Source organism: Pholis gunnellus (assembly GCF_910591455.1).
Source record: "Pholis gunnellus genome assembly, chromosome: 5".
In the NCBI taxonomy this organism is placed as follows: Eukaryota; Metazoa; Chordata; class Actinopteri; order Perciformes; family Pholidae; genus Pholis; species Pholis gunnellus.
The window spans coordinates 2,784,678-2,802,134 of NC_136531.1; the positions used below are offsets into that span (position 1 = coordinate 2,784,678).

A 17,457-nucleotide genomic window follows, 5' to 3' on the forward strand; every position below is an offset into this window, starting at 1 on the left:
ACGTCGATCAAACTGCAGAACGCTGAGACTTTACCAGTGATTTGATTCATGTCGATGCAGCTGAACAGTTCTCCACACGGTGGCAGTAGAGTGACGTCCATCAGCGGCTGTGGAGCATTTTAGTAACATTAATTATGATTCATACGCTGTAATATGAGAGTAACTGCCTCGTGTTGTTCTGTTAGAGACTTTGTAATCAGTCCTTCTTTAGTCTTTTCTTATTTTCTGTTTGCGTGTTTCTCTCGATCAGTTTTCTTTTACTGTTAATTTTTATTTGATGTGACTACTGACGGCCACAATACAAACTAAATCACAAATACATCATGTGGTGCTCATCTTGTTATGAAGATCAAGCAATAATTAGTTTTTCAACCATTTCTGAAAACTAACTTTGTTTTCAATTCCCAAAAATGTAAGTCTCTTTGTAGTAGTTTTGTCTCTTTGTAGTTGTTTTGTGTCTCTTTGTAGTTGTTTTGTGTCTCTTTGTAGTTGTTTTGTGTCTCTTTGTGGTCAATTTGAGTCTCTTAGTAGTTGCTTTGTGTCTCTTTGGTATCATTTCGTATCACTTGGTTAATTGTTTAAGTATGTTTGTAGTTATTTATGTCTGTGGTTGTTTTGCCTCTTTTTAGATTGCTTTGTGTCATTTTGTGTCTCTTTGTAGTTTGATGTTTATGTGTGGTCATCTGAGACTCTTCCTCGTTGGTACATGGAGGGCCCTGACACTTTTGGACACCTAACCCTGCAGGTAATGGAGCCACCCCCCCCCCCCTCCGCAGTCCTGGGCCGTGCCTGGTTGATGAGCCCTTACTGCTCCTGGGCGGAGCTTCTGATCTGCTGTAGCACACGTTGCTAACTTTGCGTTTTGGGAAAACATTTAAGACAATCGTCCCAAACAGGTGACAGCTGACCTGCAGGAGGTGGCGCGTGAAGTCGAACAGAAACAAACACGAGCGCTTTTTTTTGTTTTTTTACAGAAACACGCCGCGCTGCGGAACGTGACCGAGTGAGGAGAAGAGTTGAGACAGTTTCAGAGTTGCTCTGAAATCCCGAATTCAAGTCAATATTTACAAAAGCGGATTAGTGATTAACTGTCCTCGTCTGCTGCAGCTGCTCAGAGTCTCACAGACACACACACACACACGCGCGCACACACAGGGCAGCGGGCAGCTCGGTCACTCGGTCCCTCAGTCCGCTTCACGATGCTGTGCGTCCGGGTCTGGAGAGGTCTGAGCCCCCTGTGCAGAGGAGGTCACCTGTCGGCATGGAAACGGACCCAGAGCCGCACATCAGCTTCCAGGCTGGACCTCAGCGGGATGTATCCGCCTATCGCCACTCCGTTCACCCCCGAGGAGGACGTGGACTACCAGAAACTGGAGGGAAACCTGCAGAAGTATGCCAAGATACCGTTCAAAGGTCAGGACACACAACTCTGCTGATGGAAGTCCAGGAGAGTCTAGAAGGGTTAGTGCAGGGGTCACTGAGACGGACCAGATGGTCCACAGTAAGAAAAGACTTTAATGTGTCTGTCACACAGGAAGTGATTCACACTGACTGACATGGAGCGGGTGCATGTGAGGAGATCTTTTAGGAAAAACAGTCTGCAGACGTCTTTGGTTAAACTTTAAGATAGTTGGGATGACGTCAAGGACACGTGAACTTGTTCCTCTTTTACAGAAACCCGCGGAGAGGTTCATCGGTTCATCGGTTCATCGGTTGTCAGCCAGCAGTGTTTGTTTAGGGACCTGAGAGAGAGGACAAAGTTCAGCATGGAGGGAAAAACGCAAAATCACCTGCTGTTTGTCGCCCTCTGGTGGTTTTATATTAATACATATATATATATATATATATATATATATATATATATATATATATATATATATATACATACATATATATATATATATATATATATATATATACATATACATATATATATATATATATATATATATATATATATATATATATATATATATATATATATATATATGTATATGTATATATATATATATATATATATATATATGTTACAATAGCCTACTACTTAATTTAACAAAACAAATGTACACATTTTCTATTGTTTTTTTCCACATTTTTGTGTATTTTTCCTTTTTATTTTAATACTTGATTTTAATTTTAAATTCCTTAAATGTATGTCATGCACCAATACATCAAAGCATGTGAACACCAGTACTGAAACTACTGTGTGTATATCTGCTGCTGTCTATTGCTGCTACTATTAGTTCTCATCTACTATAACTACTCATCTTTTTCATCCTTTAGTGTTTCTTTGTGCTCTTTTGTTCTCGTGTGATGAGGGTTTCTCTGTCTGTTGTCTCTAGTGTTGCTGCTATTATTACTACTTGTGCAGCTTTTAATGCAGCTGCACACAACCACACCATGCTGTCATCACAGCTGTTGCTATACACGAGTCACAATACAATTAGAAGGTAGAGATATAGAGAGAACAAAGTACTACAGATGTAGATAACAGAGTAGTTAGAAGACAAAAATAAAAAACTAAATGTAAAGCCACTTGTCTTAAAGACCGATAAACATACGGGGATAACTGGAGGTAACACTAATACATATAATGAGGTGTTTTTGTGTTGCAGGTCTGGTGGTTCAGGGCTCCAACGGGGAGTACCCGTTCCTCACAGAGGAGGAGCGGGTGGAGGTGGTGAAGACGGTCAGACGATCGCTGCCCACGGACAAACTGCTGATGGCCGGATCAGGCTGTGAATGTAGGTGTGTGTGTGTGTGTGTGTGTGTGTGTGTGTGTGTGTGTGTGCTCTCAGCCAGTCAATTGGCCAAGTACGCTGCACACACAATATAAATATAATATATATATACATACACATAATAAAATAAAATAAATGGCCATACAGAAGTCAAGTTGAAGACAAAACAAAGAGATGAATGCTGAATGGATAAACATGGACTGTACTGATTGTGTGTGTGTGTGTGTGTCATGTTTGTACCACTGAAGATGTCAACCGCGACTATGAAAAGCTGCTTTTTTTTTTAATACATTCAAGGTTCCGTGATAAATGTAATTAAAAAAAAAATATGACAACCATTAGTTGGCTTGAAGCCAGCTGTCACATTAATGTGACATTTAAATTTGTTTAAAGTGACTCGCGGTCCAAACATTCACCTACGCTGAGACAGAAACTCATTACGGAATAAAAAAAGAAAATGTGGCGCAACTCTCAAAAGTTCACTCGTGTTGTGAGCAAAGTTCTTCAAATGGATCACAACCGCTAACAGGAAACATAATGAGTTACAATCAAAAAGAGTATTAACCCTTCAGTGGTTCTTGCAGCAGTCGTGAGTCCGTTTATTCACACTGAACGTGGATTTTTAGAGGCGTGAAATGATTTTGGTCGTTGCTGATGATTGAAGTCAAATGGAGTCGGTAACAGTTTTATTTCCTGTTCGGTTCTATAATGAACATTCACAGATGAGAGAAGAGAGAGAGATGCGCTTTAAACCTGCTGTTCTCTCTCTTCATCAGTTTATTTCACGAGCGATGGATTTGAACATTCAATATCAGAGTCAAGGACGTGGAGGGAGTCTGCAACGGCCTGTGATCGAATGAATAGAACAATCAGTGGCCGGCCCGTTCATTAGGTGCTGGTAGCTCCGTTAGAAATAGAAATTATTACGTCACTGATAACATTTGCTTTTTTTAAACCAAGAAATTATTGATCGCAAGTAAGAACAACCAGAAATTGGTATAAAACTGAATCCCCGACTATAAAGCAGTGATTATAGAACATTATATGGATTAAAAGACCTTTCAGCTTTGAGTCAGAGAATAAACGGATGATTTATGATACATTTATGCACAGACATTTACAAGATATTGGATTTGATCCTTCCATCTTTGATAATGGAAACTTTTAACTACGGCTGTTTTGCCCTTTTTTTAATTGTTTGTTTAGTTTTTAGATGTTTAATTTGTATCATTTGTCATAAGTTAACGTACACAATAATGTGGGTCGTATACGTAAACAAAAACTCAATGAAATAACAATAATAAACACATACCGAATATGAAGAAGTATGACAAACCTCCTGCAGCCGTGATTCCACCTCCGGTCCTTTACGGTTTTTGACGGACGTGTCGTTCAGATTGTAAAGTTGTGATGTTGTGAAGTTGTGATGTTGTTCTCGACTCCCTCGTCTCATCAGCCACGAGAGCCACGGTGCAGCTCACCGAGAAGATGGCGGCGGCCGGAGCCGACGTCGTCCTCGTGGTGACGCCCTGCTTCTACAAGGGCAAGATGGACGGCCGCGCTCTGATCCAGCACTTCACGAAGGTCCGCTGACCGTCAAACATACATACTGATGAGGAACCCGAGTTAACATGATGCAGAACCTGATCCTGACACGAACCTTAACTTAGACCTGATTCTTACCAGAACCCCAGAACCAAGTCTGAACAGCTGTTGGTCAACATGTTCTCACTGTTCAAACACGTTAAAGGGATAGTTTGGATGTTTTGAGGTTCTTCTCCATCGTCAGTGTATTACCACAGCTGATGGAGTTTGGAGGAACAGACAGGAGTAAACCTTCAAAAATCTATCAGTTTAAGTGTACGCTATATCTAGAATATCTTCACATCTTGTCTTTGCCTTGAGACTATTACATCACGATACATCACATTACAGTCATTCAGCAGACGCTTTTATCCAAAGCGACTTACAATAAGTGTATTCAACATCGGTATTCAAGAGAACTACTAGGAGTCATGAGTGCATCTCCTTTTTTTAAACAAGCATCTCAGAGCATAAACCAGAGCAAACGTACAGAAACAAACTAATACGAATACAATACGTGCTGAGTGGAAGGCTCAGGGTGCTTCTTCTTGAAGAGGTGAGTTGTCAGCCATCTATGCTCTCTTCAAAGCCAGCTGACTCTATTGTAATTTAAACCTGCAGAACAGGGGGGGGGGGGGGGGGGTGCAGGTCTACTGCTGCCTTGATTGGTTAGTTTGTTTGTAACACTGTGTGACTTTGCTGAATTTAAAATACATTAATAAGTAACCGATCGAGGCAGCAACTCCCTCATACAGCGAGGTAAACATTTCACAATAAAGATGCACTGATCTAGAACACACTACTTCTATTTGATGGCAGCCATAACATGCTTTCAGTTTAAATATTTACGTACAACATTGGTTTGATATTTTATAGTACGAGTTATATGAAGCTGCAGTAGAAATCTTAAATTGAAGGGATGCGAGGGAAGGATTGAAGGAGAAGGGAGAGTTCCAACATGGCGCTCAGCTCTCTGCGTCTCCCCCTGCAGGTGGCGGACCGCAGCCCGGTGCCGGTGGTTCTGTACAGCGTGCCGGCCAACACGGGGCTGGAGCTGCCGCTGGACGCCGTGGTGCAGCTGTCTCAGCACCCGAACATCCTGGGCCTGAAAGACAGCGGAGGAGACGTAAGCGACGCATCTTCTTTATGCAAAAAGACCCGATCAGCTGTCGGTGTCACAGAAACATTAATCTGTGTGACTGTCGAGCAGCTCAGGTTGTTCCCATACAGCAGTCGTAGCAAAGCAGAAATGAATTCACTGTGGGAGGAAAGATGGATGGGTAAAAAAAAAGGTCTTTCAGCCAAGAGATGGCTGTTCATGCCCCGTGTGAAACCAGAAGTCAACGTTGATTTATTTGTCACGTAACTTGCGCACTTAAGTAACGCCGCTTCTGTACTTATATTCACTTTTTTCAAAAGCTAACTAAGTATTTAATAATCTTTTCTTAAACCTAACTTAGTAGTTGTGTTGCCTAAACCTAACTAAATAGTTTCCTGTGGAGACAGAAGTTACATACATGTAAGGAGCTGAAATTGACACGCGTTGCTGGACTTTTCTTATTAAGAAAACGCGCTCAAATTCCGCGAGGATACGTTGAGCCGCCGCACTGATGCTTCTTCGAACTGACAAGAGCTGCAGATTTCCATGTAATGTGTCCGGCTCAGACAGAGTGACTAAATGCTAAATGTTGTTACTAAATCAGTGCTGATTCGGCAGCAATGTTGGCGCACATTGATGCTGCACAATCAGTAGAAGCTGAAGTTTTCTCTTCAGTAAACTAGCTGCTGTAGAGAAGAGAGTTATGGCTGTTGAACCTAAAACTTAAGTGTGTGTCCGTGTGTGTGTGCGTGTGTGTGTGTGTGTACTTTTATCCTTCTGGGTTGGTTGCAGGGTTACTTGTTGGGAGGCAAAAAAAAAAAAAAAGAACAGTTTGCTCTTGTCGAGCCCTTAATACCTTTTTCGTCTGTGTGGGAAGTGTCTGCAAGAAGTTGCACAAATGGATTTGTGATTTGGGAAATAGCGGTTTGTCCACTCGCTGGGAGACGGGCGCGTGGGCGTAGTTCAAGCACACGGCGGCCCCGCTCAATGGTGGGCGTGAAGAGGACGGACGCAGAAAACAAGGGGTGAAGGGTCAAATCTGAGGAAGGCAGACGAAGTTGCAGAAAGATTATTCAGAACACGAGTGGCGAACAGATTTCCTCCACATCAGCCAGCTCCTGCTATTTGGCAGATTACGTGATCAAAAAAATGTCTCCGCTGGAATTGAATCTTGTTATATTTATATATTCAAAGTACATTTGAAGACATATTTTCCCGAAAATAAATTGGGGTGTTATCCGCCGACTCCGGCGTGGACCGGCTCGTAGGACGAGATTGACTTGTCTCACAGCGTGATCATGTTGATTGATCTGTGATTGCTTTGTGCTGCCTTGTGCAAAGAAAAAGCTTCTTTATTGTCTCTTTCCTTTTCACTGCTTGTGTTTCTGTGTGCATGAAATCAGCTGTAGGGCCGCAACTATCACTCCATTTTATTTTCTCGATTAGTTTTGTTTGGTCTATAAAATCTTGTGTTTCCAAAAGTCTGGACTTTATTCTCTGCTCAGGTAGACATTACTCCAAATATATCTTTCCATCGACAATATTCTATTCATTTCATTTTCTACAGCCTAAAATCACAGACTCCCCTCAGAGGGCTTTATAATCTGTATACATACGACATGCTCTGTCCCAGGACCCTCACATGGGAACAGGAACAACTTCCCCCAAAAAAGGAAGAAACCTGAGGGAGAGTAACGGAGGAGGGATCCCTCTCCCAGGATGGACAGAAATAGATTTCATGTGCACAGAACATAACAAGAGTTACACATTAAATGCATATACGACAGAAATTATTCATATGATGAGAGTAGTAAGCAGAATAATGATGGAAAAAGCATTAATGGTATCAGTAATAATGTGACTACGACTAATAAAGGTAGTAGCAGTGGGTCTCAGCAGGACCAGGGTCCAGATAGAACCACGATCCACGGAAACCTGCGAGGAGAGAAAACACAAGAAGAAGAAGAAAAGTCAGTAATGTGCATGGGGAGAGAAGAGGAGCAGTAGTTGTTTGCTGCTATGGGAATGTCGTATAAAGGACCTTTTAAGTATAATTCATGAAATGGTGGTGGTGAGGTTTGAGTTTTCCTTTTTAAAAGCAGCTGTTTTCAGACTCCGGTTGCCGAGCTCGTTAGCGGATCAAACAGCAGGCAGATCCTCAGATTCTCTCCGCTTCTTTTGAAACAAACTAACCAAACGGAGACACAACAAGTACAAATAGATCCGTTTGTGGTTTCCGTGCGTTTCTATATCAGGCGCACGAGACTAAGCGGCAGTTTGTGTGTTTTTTTTATATCGTCTCCGTTCATCAACGAGATATGTTTTGACGTCGACCGCCGATCGAGAGGCGGCAGTCGCGTCTGACGGATTTATTCGTGAATAAATGACTGAGACACATACTGAGGGTGAAAACAAGGTTTGTCAGCTGGCAGGTTTAGACGTGTCGCGGGTTTGAATCCCGCTCGAGTCATTCGTCATCCGCCAATCAGATCAGGCTCATCTCTGCAGCTTTTAATGTTCTCGTCATGATGTTAAGATATGTATTAACAGTTCTTCCCCGCAGAAAGCATTCAAAGTTTCACCTCCTCTCCTGGAATCTGATTCCTCCTTCCCACGCTGTTGCACATCTTGTGTATTTGGCTTTGAGCCATGTGCACCTCCTGCACGTGCCAGACGTGTGAATCTATGAGGGCGTCATCGCTTTTTTTTTGCACACCAACCAAAATCAACCAATTATCGTCTGTTCGGTGAAATAATCGCAGCGCTTTAATTGTTTGTCCCCGCTTCATTACAGCCCGTCTGTAACGGCTCACACCTGAAAGATAGTTATGACCACAAGATGACGCTGATTAAGAAGACTGATGATTAGTTCATAACATAAACAATGGCTCAATCACATTACATTGACTGAAATCAGATTTATTTTTTTGTTTTCTATACACACATTCCACAAGAAAAAAAAAAGAATAATTTAAATAAATAACCTCTGGGTGCATTTTGTGATTGATGTAGGCTATTCTCGTAAGTCAAGAACCTTCCGTAGAGGGTTAAGTTCCTCTTTGCTCTCAAGTCGACACACTGCAGGCTAATGACAATAATGAGACTTAAATAAAGTAAAAGCTAATGAGTGTTTTTCTGACTCATGCTCTCCCCGCGATGTTATTTTCTGCCACCGGGGAGCTCCATCGAAATAAAGTGCTCAGTGCTTTCAGGAGAGCAGCAGGAGCTCCTGTAACCCGATTGACTGACTGATCAATTACAGCCCTGCGTGTTTGAAATGACTGATATGGGGAAACTGATTGACACCCCGGCGGTTAAAAATAGCCCCCTCTGCGGTGACGGTGAGGGGGATTTAAAGTGGAGGCTGCAGGTTTTTCCCTGCGGAGCCTTCGGTTTCATGTGCAGAGCGGCCGCGGAGTCGTCTTACGCTCCTTTTGAACATTTCAGCTTTATTTGGATTCTTCATATCTGGATTGACAAAAGAGAATTAGAAGAGGCAAGACAAAATAGGAAGCTTATCAATTATTCATGAGTCTTCCCCCACCTCCTCCTCCTCCTCTTTTGAAGATGATTCCCTTTTCTTCTCACTTGGGACTTGTCTCTGGGTTTTTCTCTCTCTCTCTCTTTCTCTTCTTCTTCTCCTGTTTAAGATTTTTGAACGATCCCCCTCCTCCCAAAACCTCCCCCACGTTAAGAGTCGATGCTCGTCTCAATTTGAGCGATTTGTGTACCTTGTGAGATGTTTGATTTGTCGTCGTCTCTTGTGACAGCATCTCCAGGGATTAAAAAAAACACTCCAGATATTAGTCCTGACAGCAGGGAGGAGTGATGACAACGGTCCTGATGTTTTACCTTCTTCTCTCTCTCTGTGTGTCTTTTATACTCCCTCCTCAGATCTCCCGGATCGGCCTGATTGTTCACAAAACCAAAACGCAGGATTTCCAGGTGTTGGCGGGCTCAGCGGGGTTCCTCATGGCCGCCTATAGCGTTGGTAAGAAGGCCTAACACTGGGACTAACGGTGCTGTTGTTCCTCACAGGGAGTTTTGTTTTCTTTCTTCTCTTATATCTTTCATATCAGATCCTCAATTAAAGGTGCAAAAACGTCCACATAATTCACAAATATCTAATTTTCTTTAAGCACTGGCTATCGGATGTCCACATCTGTCCTTTCTACCCATAACCCCTTGCATCCTGGTGTCACTTCCTGTTGTTGTTTTCACATTTCTCTCACACTCCCGATATTGAGTTGCACAGGATTTCATGTCCTAGACGTGTCCTCGTTTTTGATTGATTTCCTACTGTACCTCCTGTTAGCAGCTGTTATGGTTTAATTTCATTTTACTATAAAAATCAATTAGCCAAGGCGTGGAAATTACTTGAAAGAATTAATCCATCACAAAGTACATTAAGTCAACTCTGATTAATTTGCTAAAGTTACATCATCATTGCGTCCGTAATGGGAGCAGGAACTGTTTTATAAACTCTCAGACTTAATGAATGATAATGAAACACTACATGAGCTGTGGGGCTGGAAAACCGAGCTGGAAAATGCAATTATTGACCTTGAAACAAAGAAAATGAATGAATTTGGGCATGTTTTAGAGTTATACACATGAGTCAATGCACCATCAATGGAGAGGTTTCAAAACATTTTATTACCACAAGAGAAAACACTTTAACATGTGCCCAGTTCAGAGCCAGAGAGATTCACTCTTCTGCCCCTCGTGGACTGTCGTTCTGAAACTCGAGTTCAGCATTTTGTACCGTCACCATCTTGGTTTTCTGGCCGTTGCCATCTTGGTTTTCTGTAGCCAGAATGAAGTGCAAACAAACTGTTAAAGGGTTAAAGTTGCAAGACAAAAACACTGTGGTAGCGACCTGTCAATCACTGTGTAGCCCCGCCCTAAAGCACACTCTGCTTTATGGTCTGTTTGACTCTAAATGGACTATAATTTACTAAATGAACATCATGCTGTATTGAAGAAGACTTGAAACTAGAGATCGAGACCATAAACTCATGTTTACAATGTTTACTGAGGTAATAAATCAAGAGAGAAGTAGAGTCATTTTCTCATAGACTTCTATACAACCAGAGGAGTCGCCCCCTGGTGGACACTAGAGAGAATGCAGGTTTGAGGAACTTCAGCATTGGCTTCACTTTTTAGACCCGAAGGTTGCCGCCTGAAGGGAAAAAAATTGTGAAATAATGATAACAGTCTGATGTTTTTCTATTTCTCAGAACTTGTCTGAATGTCACAACCGTAATAATCACAGGCTGGAAACACCGGAGACACGCATACCTTCAGCAATCTCACCAGCAACCTCTCTTCCTTTCAGAAATTAAGGACTGTTGAGTGTTTTTTTTTCTCATCCTGCGAGGAAGCGTGCAATCTTTGATTTAAAGTTGCAGCAAATCAAAAATTCATCAGCATCCTTTTGGCAGCAGCTGCCTTCTTATGAATGTCCGCCACGTACCGTGTACTGTAAGCCTGGATTAGATAACACGTTAGGGGATAGGCATCTATATGATGCTCAGGAACCTAATGAGTCATGTTCTCCCACTGCCAGCCCTGCGCCACACACACACACACACACACACACACACACACACACTTTCACAGTTCTCTGATCTTTGCTCCCGAACATGTTCTCATCTCCATAACTGAAATATGGGAGTAATTGGCTGTGTGTGTGTGTGATGGACACAGGTAGCGCTGAGTGATTGATATGATAATGTGTCCACGGTGAGCGTGTGTTTAAAGTTTGATTTCTGAATTAATTTCTCTCAACACCCCCAACAGTAAAGCTGAAGCCCTGTCAGTCAAACCCTCGTAGAGCATCACAACAAAGAGCCGAACACTCACGTCTACTGCAGTTGTGTTTTTGCAGGTTGTCAAAGGTAAAGTCTCAGAATTGAGCCAAAAATCTCACGATGTTCCCGTTTCTCCGACAGAAATGTGTCTGTTGATGTCGTTATAGTGCAAGAACATGTTTTTATCTTTACTGAAATTGTACATTGTGTAGCGGTTGTGCATGTTTTTGCATAAGCTTGTTGTAGGGAAAGCTGCTGGTGATGTCGGCTTCTTGAATATTCATGTGTGTTTACGGTCTAAAAGTGAATTTAAAAAAAAGTTACGGTCAGTTCTGCTGCCATCATGAATGCTGTTGAGAGCCAAAATAGAAACCAGAACTTTGAGTTTTTCAGTTCCAAATGTGAACTTTTGTAATAAAAAGTCCAGCAGTTCCAACATAAACTTGCTGTAATGTATGCGACCATAAGTTTTCCCAGAATCCCGAGACCTTCATTGTGTAAAGGTCCTCAATGGGCGCAATGGCGTAATTGTTTTTGTAGACGTATGTAATCTTATCATCTATCGTAGATGGTTCAGGTTGACAAGCGAATTGTTTTGTTTCCCGTTCACGACTTCTTCTTCTTCTACTCCGTTTACTGGCAGATTACAGCCAAACGTAGCAGACAGCGCCAACGTCTGACCAAACTACGCTGTAGCAGAGTTGTAGCAAAAATTCACTTAAAATTTGCTTCGCAATTGACGTAAACACAGCTAGTATTGACTGTGATGGAAACAGAGGGAGAGTGAATCTGTTCAGATAAACATTTCTCCACTTTTTCTTTAAAAATAATAGCCGTTTGCTGCTAAATGAATGCTCTGAATATCGTATGTTGCTCCTTTTAACTAGTGAAGTTTTGGTAGACTAGCCCTTTCCCCCTGCCTCTAGTCTTTATTATGCTAAGCTAAGCTAATGGCCTTACAGCATGACATGAGACTGGTTTAGATTTTCCCATTTCCAATCATGTTGAAATAGTAAATATTTATTGGCGTCTCTCAACTCAAAGATATAACGATCAGAAATAGGCAATATCTTTTTCTTTAGGTGGAGGAAAGTGTTAATTGATGACAATTATATCTTTAGGATGAAAGTGTTGTTGGGCAGAGATCTGTCTCAGTCAGTTCTGGCACACATATCTCCACAATCCTGGACGTTTTGAATCTGATTCGGCCTCTTTCGCCGGCCTTTGGTGTCTTTTCTTCACGAGCCGTCACTCACGGTGCAGCTTCGCCCGTCACTCAGCAGCGTTTTTGGTAAGCTGCTGTCAGCGGTGCGATCTGAGCGGCAGCGAGCCAACAGAAACATAATTCAGACAGAAAATCCGCCCATCAGCAGCCGCCGGCTCGTCTATCCACAACAACAACAACAACTTCAAGGCCGCGGACGGAAGGCTGGCTCTCCCTCCTCCACCAGACGCAGGCAATGAGATGTCACGCTGGAAGGCCATCATATCTAGCTGCCTTGGATGGTGTGTGTATCTAGCTATGTATATAAATAAAAAGAAATGACATCATACTGAATGAACGGCGTACCGATCTGTCAGGAGAGAAAAAGATAGAAGGCTGGCTTTCTCCCTCAAAAAACGTTCCCAGTGAATCATTTATGTCTGTGTGTTGACAACACAGCTGTAAAACCAGGAGAGTGATGGATGGCTTTATTTAAGAGGGAAATATGTTCAGGCAGGAAAAAAAAACAAGCTTTCTGTTCGGTTTTATCTTCAGTTGTTTGAACACTGAATTCTGTCCACACGTTCGACTTCTTGGGCAGCTCAAGTGCTTCTTGTAATTTGCTGTGATGCATGCTAATGCTTTAACACACTGTGCGTGATTGGTGGAAGGAGCGTTTTAACATTCTAAACATATAAGCGCTGAGTTGAGTGATTGCTCACAGTGAGCTGATCAAACGTGATTTATCCGGCCGCCTTCCTTCAACTCAACGTGGGTATGAAACCAGATTGGAACAGCTGGTTGTAAGTACAACCCTTAAAAGCTGGACCATGGTTTTTGTTTGTTTTGCAGAAATGTGGAATTTGCTAACCACAAATCCCGTGAGATCACTTCAGTCAACGTATATCCTAATGGTAATGATATCCTACTAAAAGTTACATTTTGTGTACGTTTTTCTGCGAGTTTTTCTACAGTCTTTTCAAAATAAACAGGAAACAGCTTAGTTAAGTTTAGGAAAAGATTGTGTTCTGGGTTAAAATAACTACGGAAGAGCCGTTACTAAAGTATGCAATGTATGTGACAAATAAATCCACGTTGACTTGTTGTTTCACACCGTCTGCTGGGAGTTTGCTGGACCCATCCACCTCCTCCCCCGGCCACACTGCGGTCTTTACACTTCCTCATTCTTTGCTCAAAAGGTCTCACATTATGTAGATTTTATTTACCGGAATGTTTCGGAGGATACGTTCTGCATCAATAGTTTAAAGCTACAGTAATCTTCTTCAAAAGCTTTTTTGTTGTATTTTTTTAAATCTACCATTACATCCTGACCAGGCGGTAACCTCCGGTTCTGCCGAGTGAAGCCAATGCTTCATGTGTTAAACCTGCATTCTCTCTAGTGTCCACCAGGGGGCGACTCCTCTGGTTGTATAGAAGTCTATGAGAAAATGACTCTACTTCTCTCTTGATTTATTACCTCAGTAAACATTGTAAACATGAGTTTATGGTCTCAATCTCTAGTTTCAAGTCGTCTTCAATACAGCATGATGTCCATTTAGTAAATGATGGTCCATTTAGAGTCAAACAGAAGCATAAAGCAGGGGATGCTTTAGGGCGGGGCTACACAGTGATCGACACGTCTCTACCAGAGACGCATACGACATCTCTACGTGACTCCTCCTCAGTCCAGATATTGTAACTTCTGTTCTTTGGAAGCAAAAATAAAACGACATGGCGACAGCCGTAATCCAAGATGGCCACTGCGAAATCACCGAAATCGAGGCTTCTAAACGGCCTTCAACAAACCAATGGTGCCCTGACGATGACTAGGTCCACTTCTTATATACAGTCTATGGTTTAAGTGAAATATCTCAAATGTTGTCCAAGTCTTTGGTTTATGACTGAACTAATGACCACCAGCCTCCGCTGTACTGTGCTGCTGAACTAAGATGCTGAACATCGTAAACATTATGCTAAATTCAGTCATTGTAAACATGTTAGCGCGGCGAAGTCAGCTCGGGTCTCATGGAGACGCTGGAGTGGCTGTTGAGACATAGTTTGGTTCTTTCTTTTATTCCTTTTCTATTGAGACACGTTCTATTAGAAGGAAAGGATGTGGTGGCTCAAAAGGTCAAGAACGTTCGTCGTTCTTTCACAGTATATCTTTGTATTATGCATTCTTCAGCTCTCGATTGTGATCCGGGTTGTCTAGGTGCGGTTGGCGGAGTGTGCGCGCTGGCCAACGTGCTGGGCCGCGAGCTGTGTGAGTTGGAGAGCCTGTGTGTGTCCGGTCGCTGGGAGGAAGCCAGAGGCCTGCAGCAGCGCCTCATCGAGCCCAACGCCGCCGTGAGTACCATCTGCTGCGCGGTGGACGCTTTTATCCGCCGCACGCACACAACAGAACAAACTCTCACAAGTAATGACAGACTGGAGGTTTAGTCACATCTCTCAGAACTGATCTGGAGTTTATTGGCTGCTTTTATGACGTTTAAGCTGTGCATAATATAAAGTCCAGTCTGCCCAGCAACACGGCAGCTTCCCTCTTGCATGCATATGTCCTGTTTACATAGAAAGTAACCTAGTAAATCTAATTAGAACTACAAATAAAATTACAACATTAAAGAGTAACTTTGGCTGAAGTGCCTCTATGCTTGAAATAATAATAAATAAAATGTTTCAAGAATAATCAACATGTGCAGGACTGGGAAGACACAACATTTTCCACAACCACAAAATGTGGTGAATCAGTGTTAATAACTGATTATCTGGTGCTAGCAATGTGCTTTACTACGCTGTGACGAGAGGGCGTCGATGAAGCATTCATTTTACCCATTTAGTGTCTTGTTGGTTAGCTAGTTAGCTTGCTAATTCCACCTCGTCTTTATTTTACATATACAAAACATTTGAAAAGCTGCTGGGCTTGGTCTACATTACTTTAAAGTGTCGCCAGACTTTACAGTTTTTAAATTATCGTTCATGATGGCGGTTACCCTTCCAATTAGCCTATGCTAATCACTACCGCTAATGCTAATTGCTAGCATGCTGACCATTTGTATGATTGTGGTTAGGTAGGAGTGTTGTAAAGGGTCTGTTATTGTGACAACATAAAGTATAAACTCTTATAAACATTTGTGAACTTGTGTTTTTACATGCTGGGATGTGTGTTCGCTCGCGATTAGCATAAGCAAATCGCAAGCTAATTGAAAGAGTAACGGCCACTCTTTGCTAATACGGAGTCGGGAGAAGTTGGTTTTATAGGAACGGAACGGGGAAGGAGGGTTTGTTGGTGACAAAAGCTGGCTCCAGATCAGCTAATCGCTAAATTGCAATAGTAGTAGTTTTAACCAGTAGAGTCACCATGTATATTTAAAGCTCAGTATTCAAATGCTTTGCACAACAATTTCAAGATTACGCCCCAAATCCATCAACAACACTACTAAATACCCATATACATTGATTTTCAGTGGTTTGGGGATTTAGTTACTCTTTTAAAGTCAAAATAATATATCTGCTGTGAAAATATGATGGATAGCACAATAATTAAAACATAACATTTCATTATTTTAAAAGGAGATTTAGTACTGTAGCTCAATTGTTTTTTATAACAAACTTAACAAGATCTTGTAATTCTTACAAGCGGGTGAAAGTTTATTTCATGATGAAGATGTGTTGAGTTAACTTCTACAGAGTATGCAAATGAAGCCAGGCCGGCACTTAATAACCAAGTTATACGAGAGAGTTGTGTGTTCTCAGAGTGAGACGGTTGAGAAAACGACACGGACTGATATGCTTCAGGCTACAGATGTGTCTGTTGATGTTTGATAAATGTTGCTGCTCATCAATCTACGGCTCAAACTCCTCGACCTGCCGCATCGTGAAAATCCAGCTTCACCCTCGTAGGAAGTGACACGTGATCCGGATGCAGCTCTGCAGCCAAATATCGATCTCAGATATAGTAAACGTGTCTGCTTTTTAAGTGTCAGTATTGATAAAGCTTTGAAACCACACGGCAGATGGGGGGGGGGGGGGGGGGGTGTTGTTGTACAGGGAGACTGATTGGAGCTCTGTGTTGCTAGGTGACCAGGAAGTTGGGAGTTCCCGCCCTCAAGCAGGCGATGGAGTGGTTCGGTTTCCACGGCGGCGCCTGTCGATCGCCTCTTCAGCCGCTCACGGAGGCCGAGGTTCAGCAGCTGAGGCGCGACTTCTCCTCCAACGGCTGGCTGTGAGGTGTGTGTGTGTGTGTGTGTGTGTGTGTGTGTGTGTTTTCACTTTACCTGGAAACACTGAAGCTGTTCAGTCCATAGACCGTGTGAAGTGACACGTCCAATCAAATCAACTAGGTTCAAATACATACAGTATATATATATATAGTTGTTATAGGTTTGTTCCTAAATCCTTTATGTTTAATGAGAATCCACATTTTTAACAAATTAATACAACTTCAAAGTTTTGAAGGAACTACGACATATATATTCCGAAGTGGAAAAAAAGTCCAACATTTAAGACGTAAATGTACAAATAAAAAAAAAAAAACTGGTCTTCTACTGAATGGGCCCAATTCACAACAATCCAGATGCTTATGATAAAATAGAGATTCTGGGCTGAAATCACAAGTATTTCCTTCTTGCTAAACCTGATTGCAAAGTATAATTTCAATAGTTCGTCCACCGCAGACATAATACACGCCAAGCAACCACGTGATGAAGCCATGAGGTTGATCCAACCTTGAAAAGTTCTTTTACAAAAACAAACGCTGGTTTAGAGTTGGTTATCTTTCTCTTAAACGTGTGACTTCAAAAGGAAACACAGACATCAGAGAACATGTGATTCAACAAAGCCAATCAGATGTGACTCCCCGTCCTATGTCGTCCCCCCCCCTGTTTTTTAATGATTGAAGCATGTAAACATGTTGAAGTAGAAACTCAAAATTCAAGTATGAACCTGCATATGAGCATGATATGTCTCCTTTAATCTCAGATAAAAAACTTCTCACAAATTTATGATTTTGTTTTGTAC

The 17,457-nt window shown here is 42.0% G+C and overlaps 1 protein-coding gene across 1 annotated transcript; it reads left to right on the forward strand.

Annotated features, from left to right (window-relative positions):
• Positions 1 to 846: 846 nt before the first annotated feature.
• Positions 847 to 17,029, forward strand: hoga1 (4-hydroxy-2-oxoglutarate aldolase 1). Its single transcript, XM_079160214.1, has 7 exons — positions 847 to 1,413; positions 2,616 to 2,744; positions 4,198 to 4,325; positions 5,317 to 5,451; positions 9,319 to 9,415; positions 14,654 to 14,787; positions 16,518 to 17,029. Exons 1-7 carry the CDS (start codon positions 1,200 to 1,202, stop codon positions 16,665 to 16,667), a joined length of 987 nt encoding a protein of 328 aa, XP_079016340.1. The 5' UTR covers positions 847 to 1,199; the 3' UTR covers positions 16,668 to 17,029.
• Positions 17,030 to 17,457: the final 428 nt, after the last annotated feature.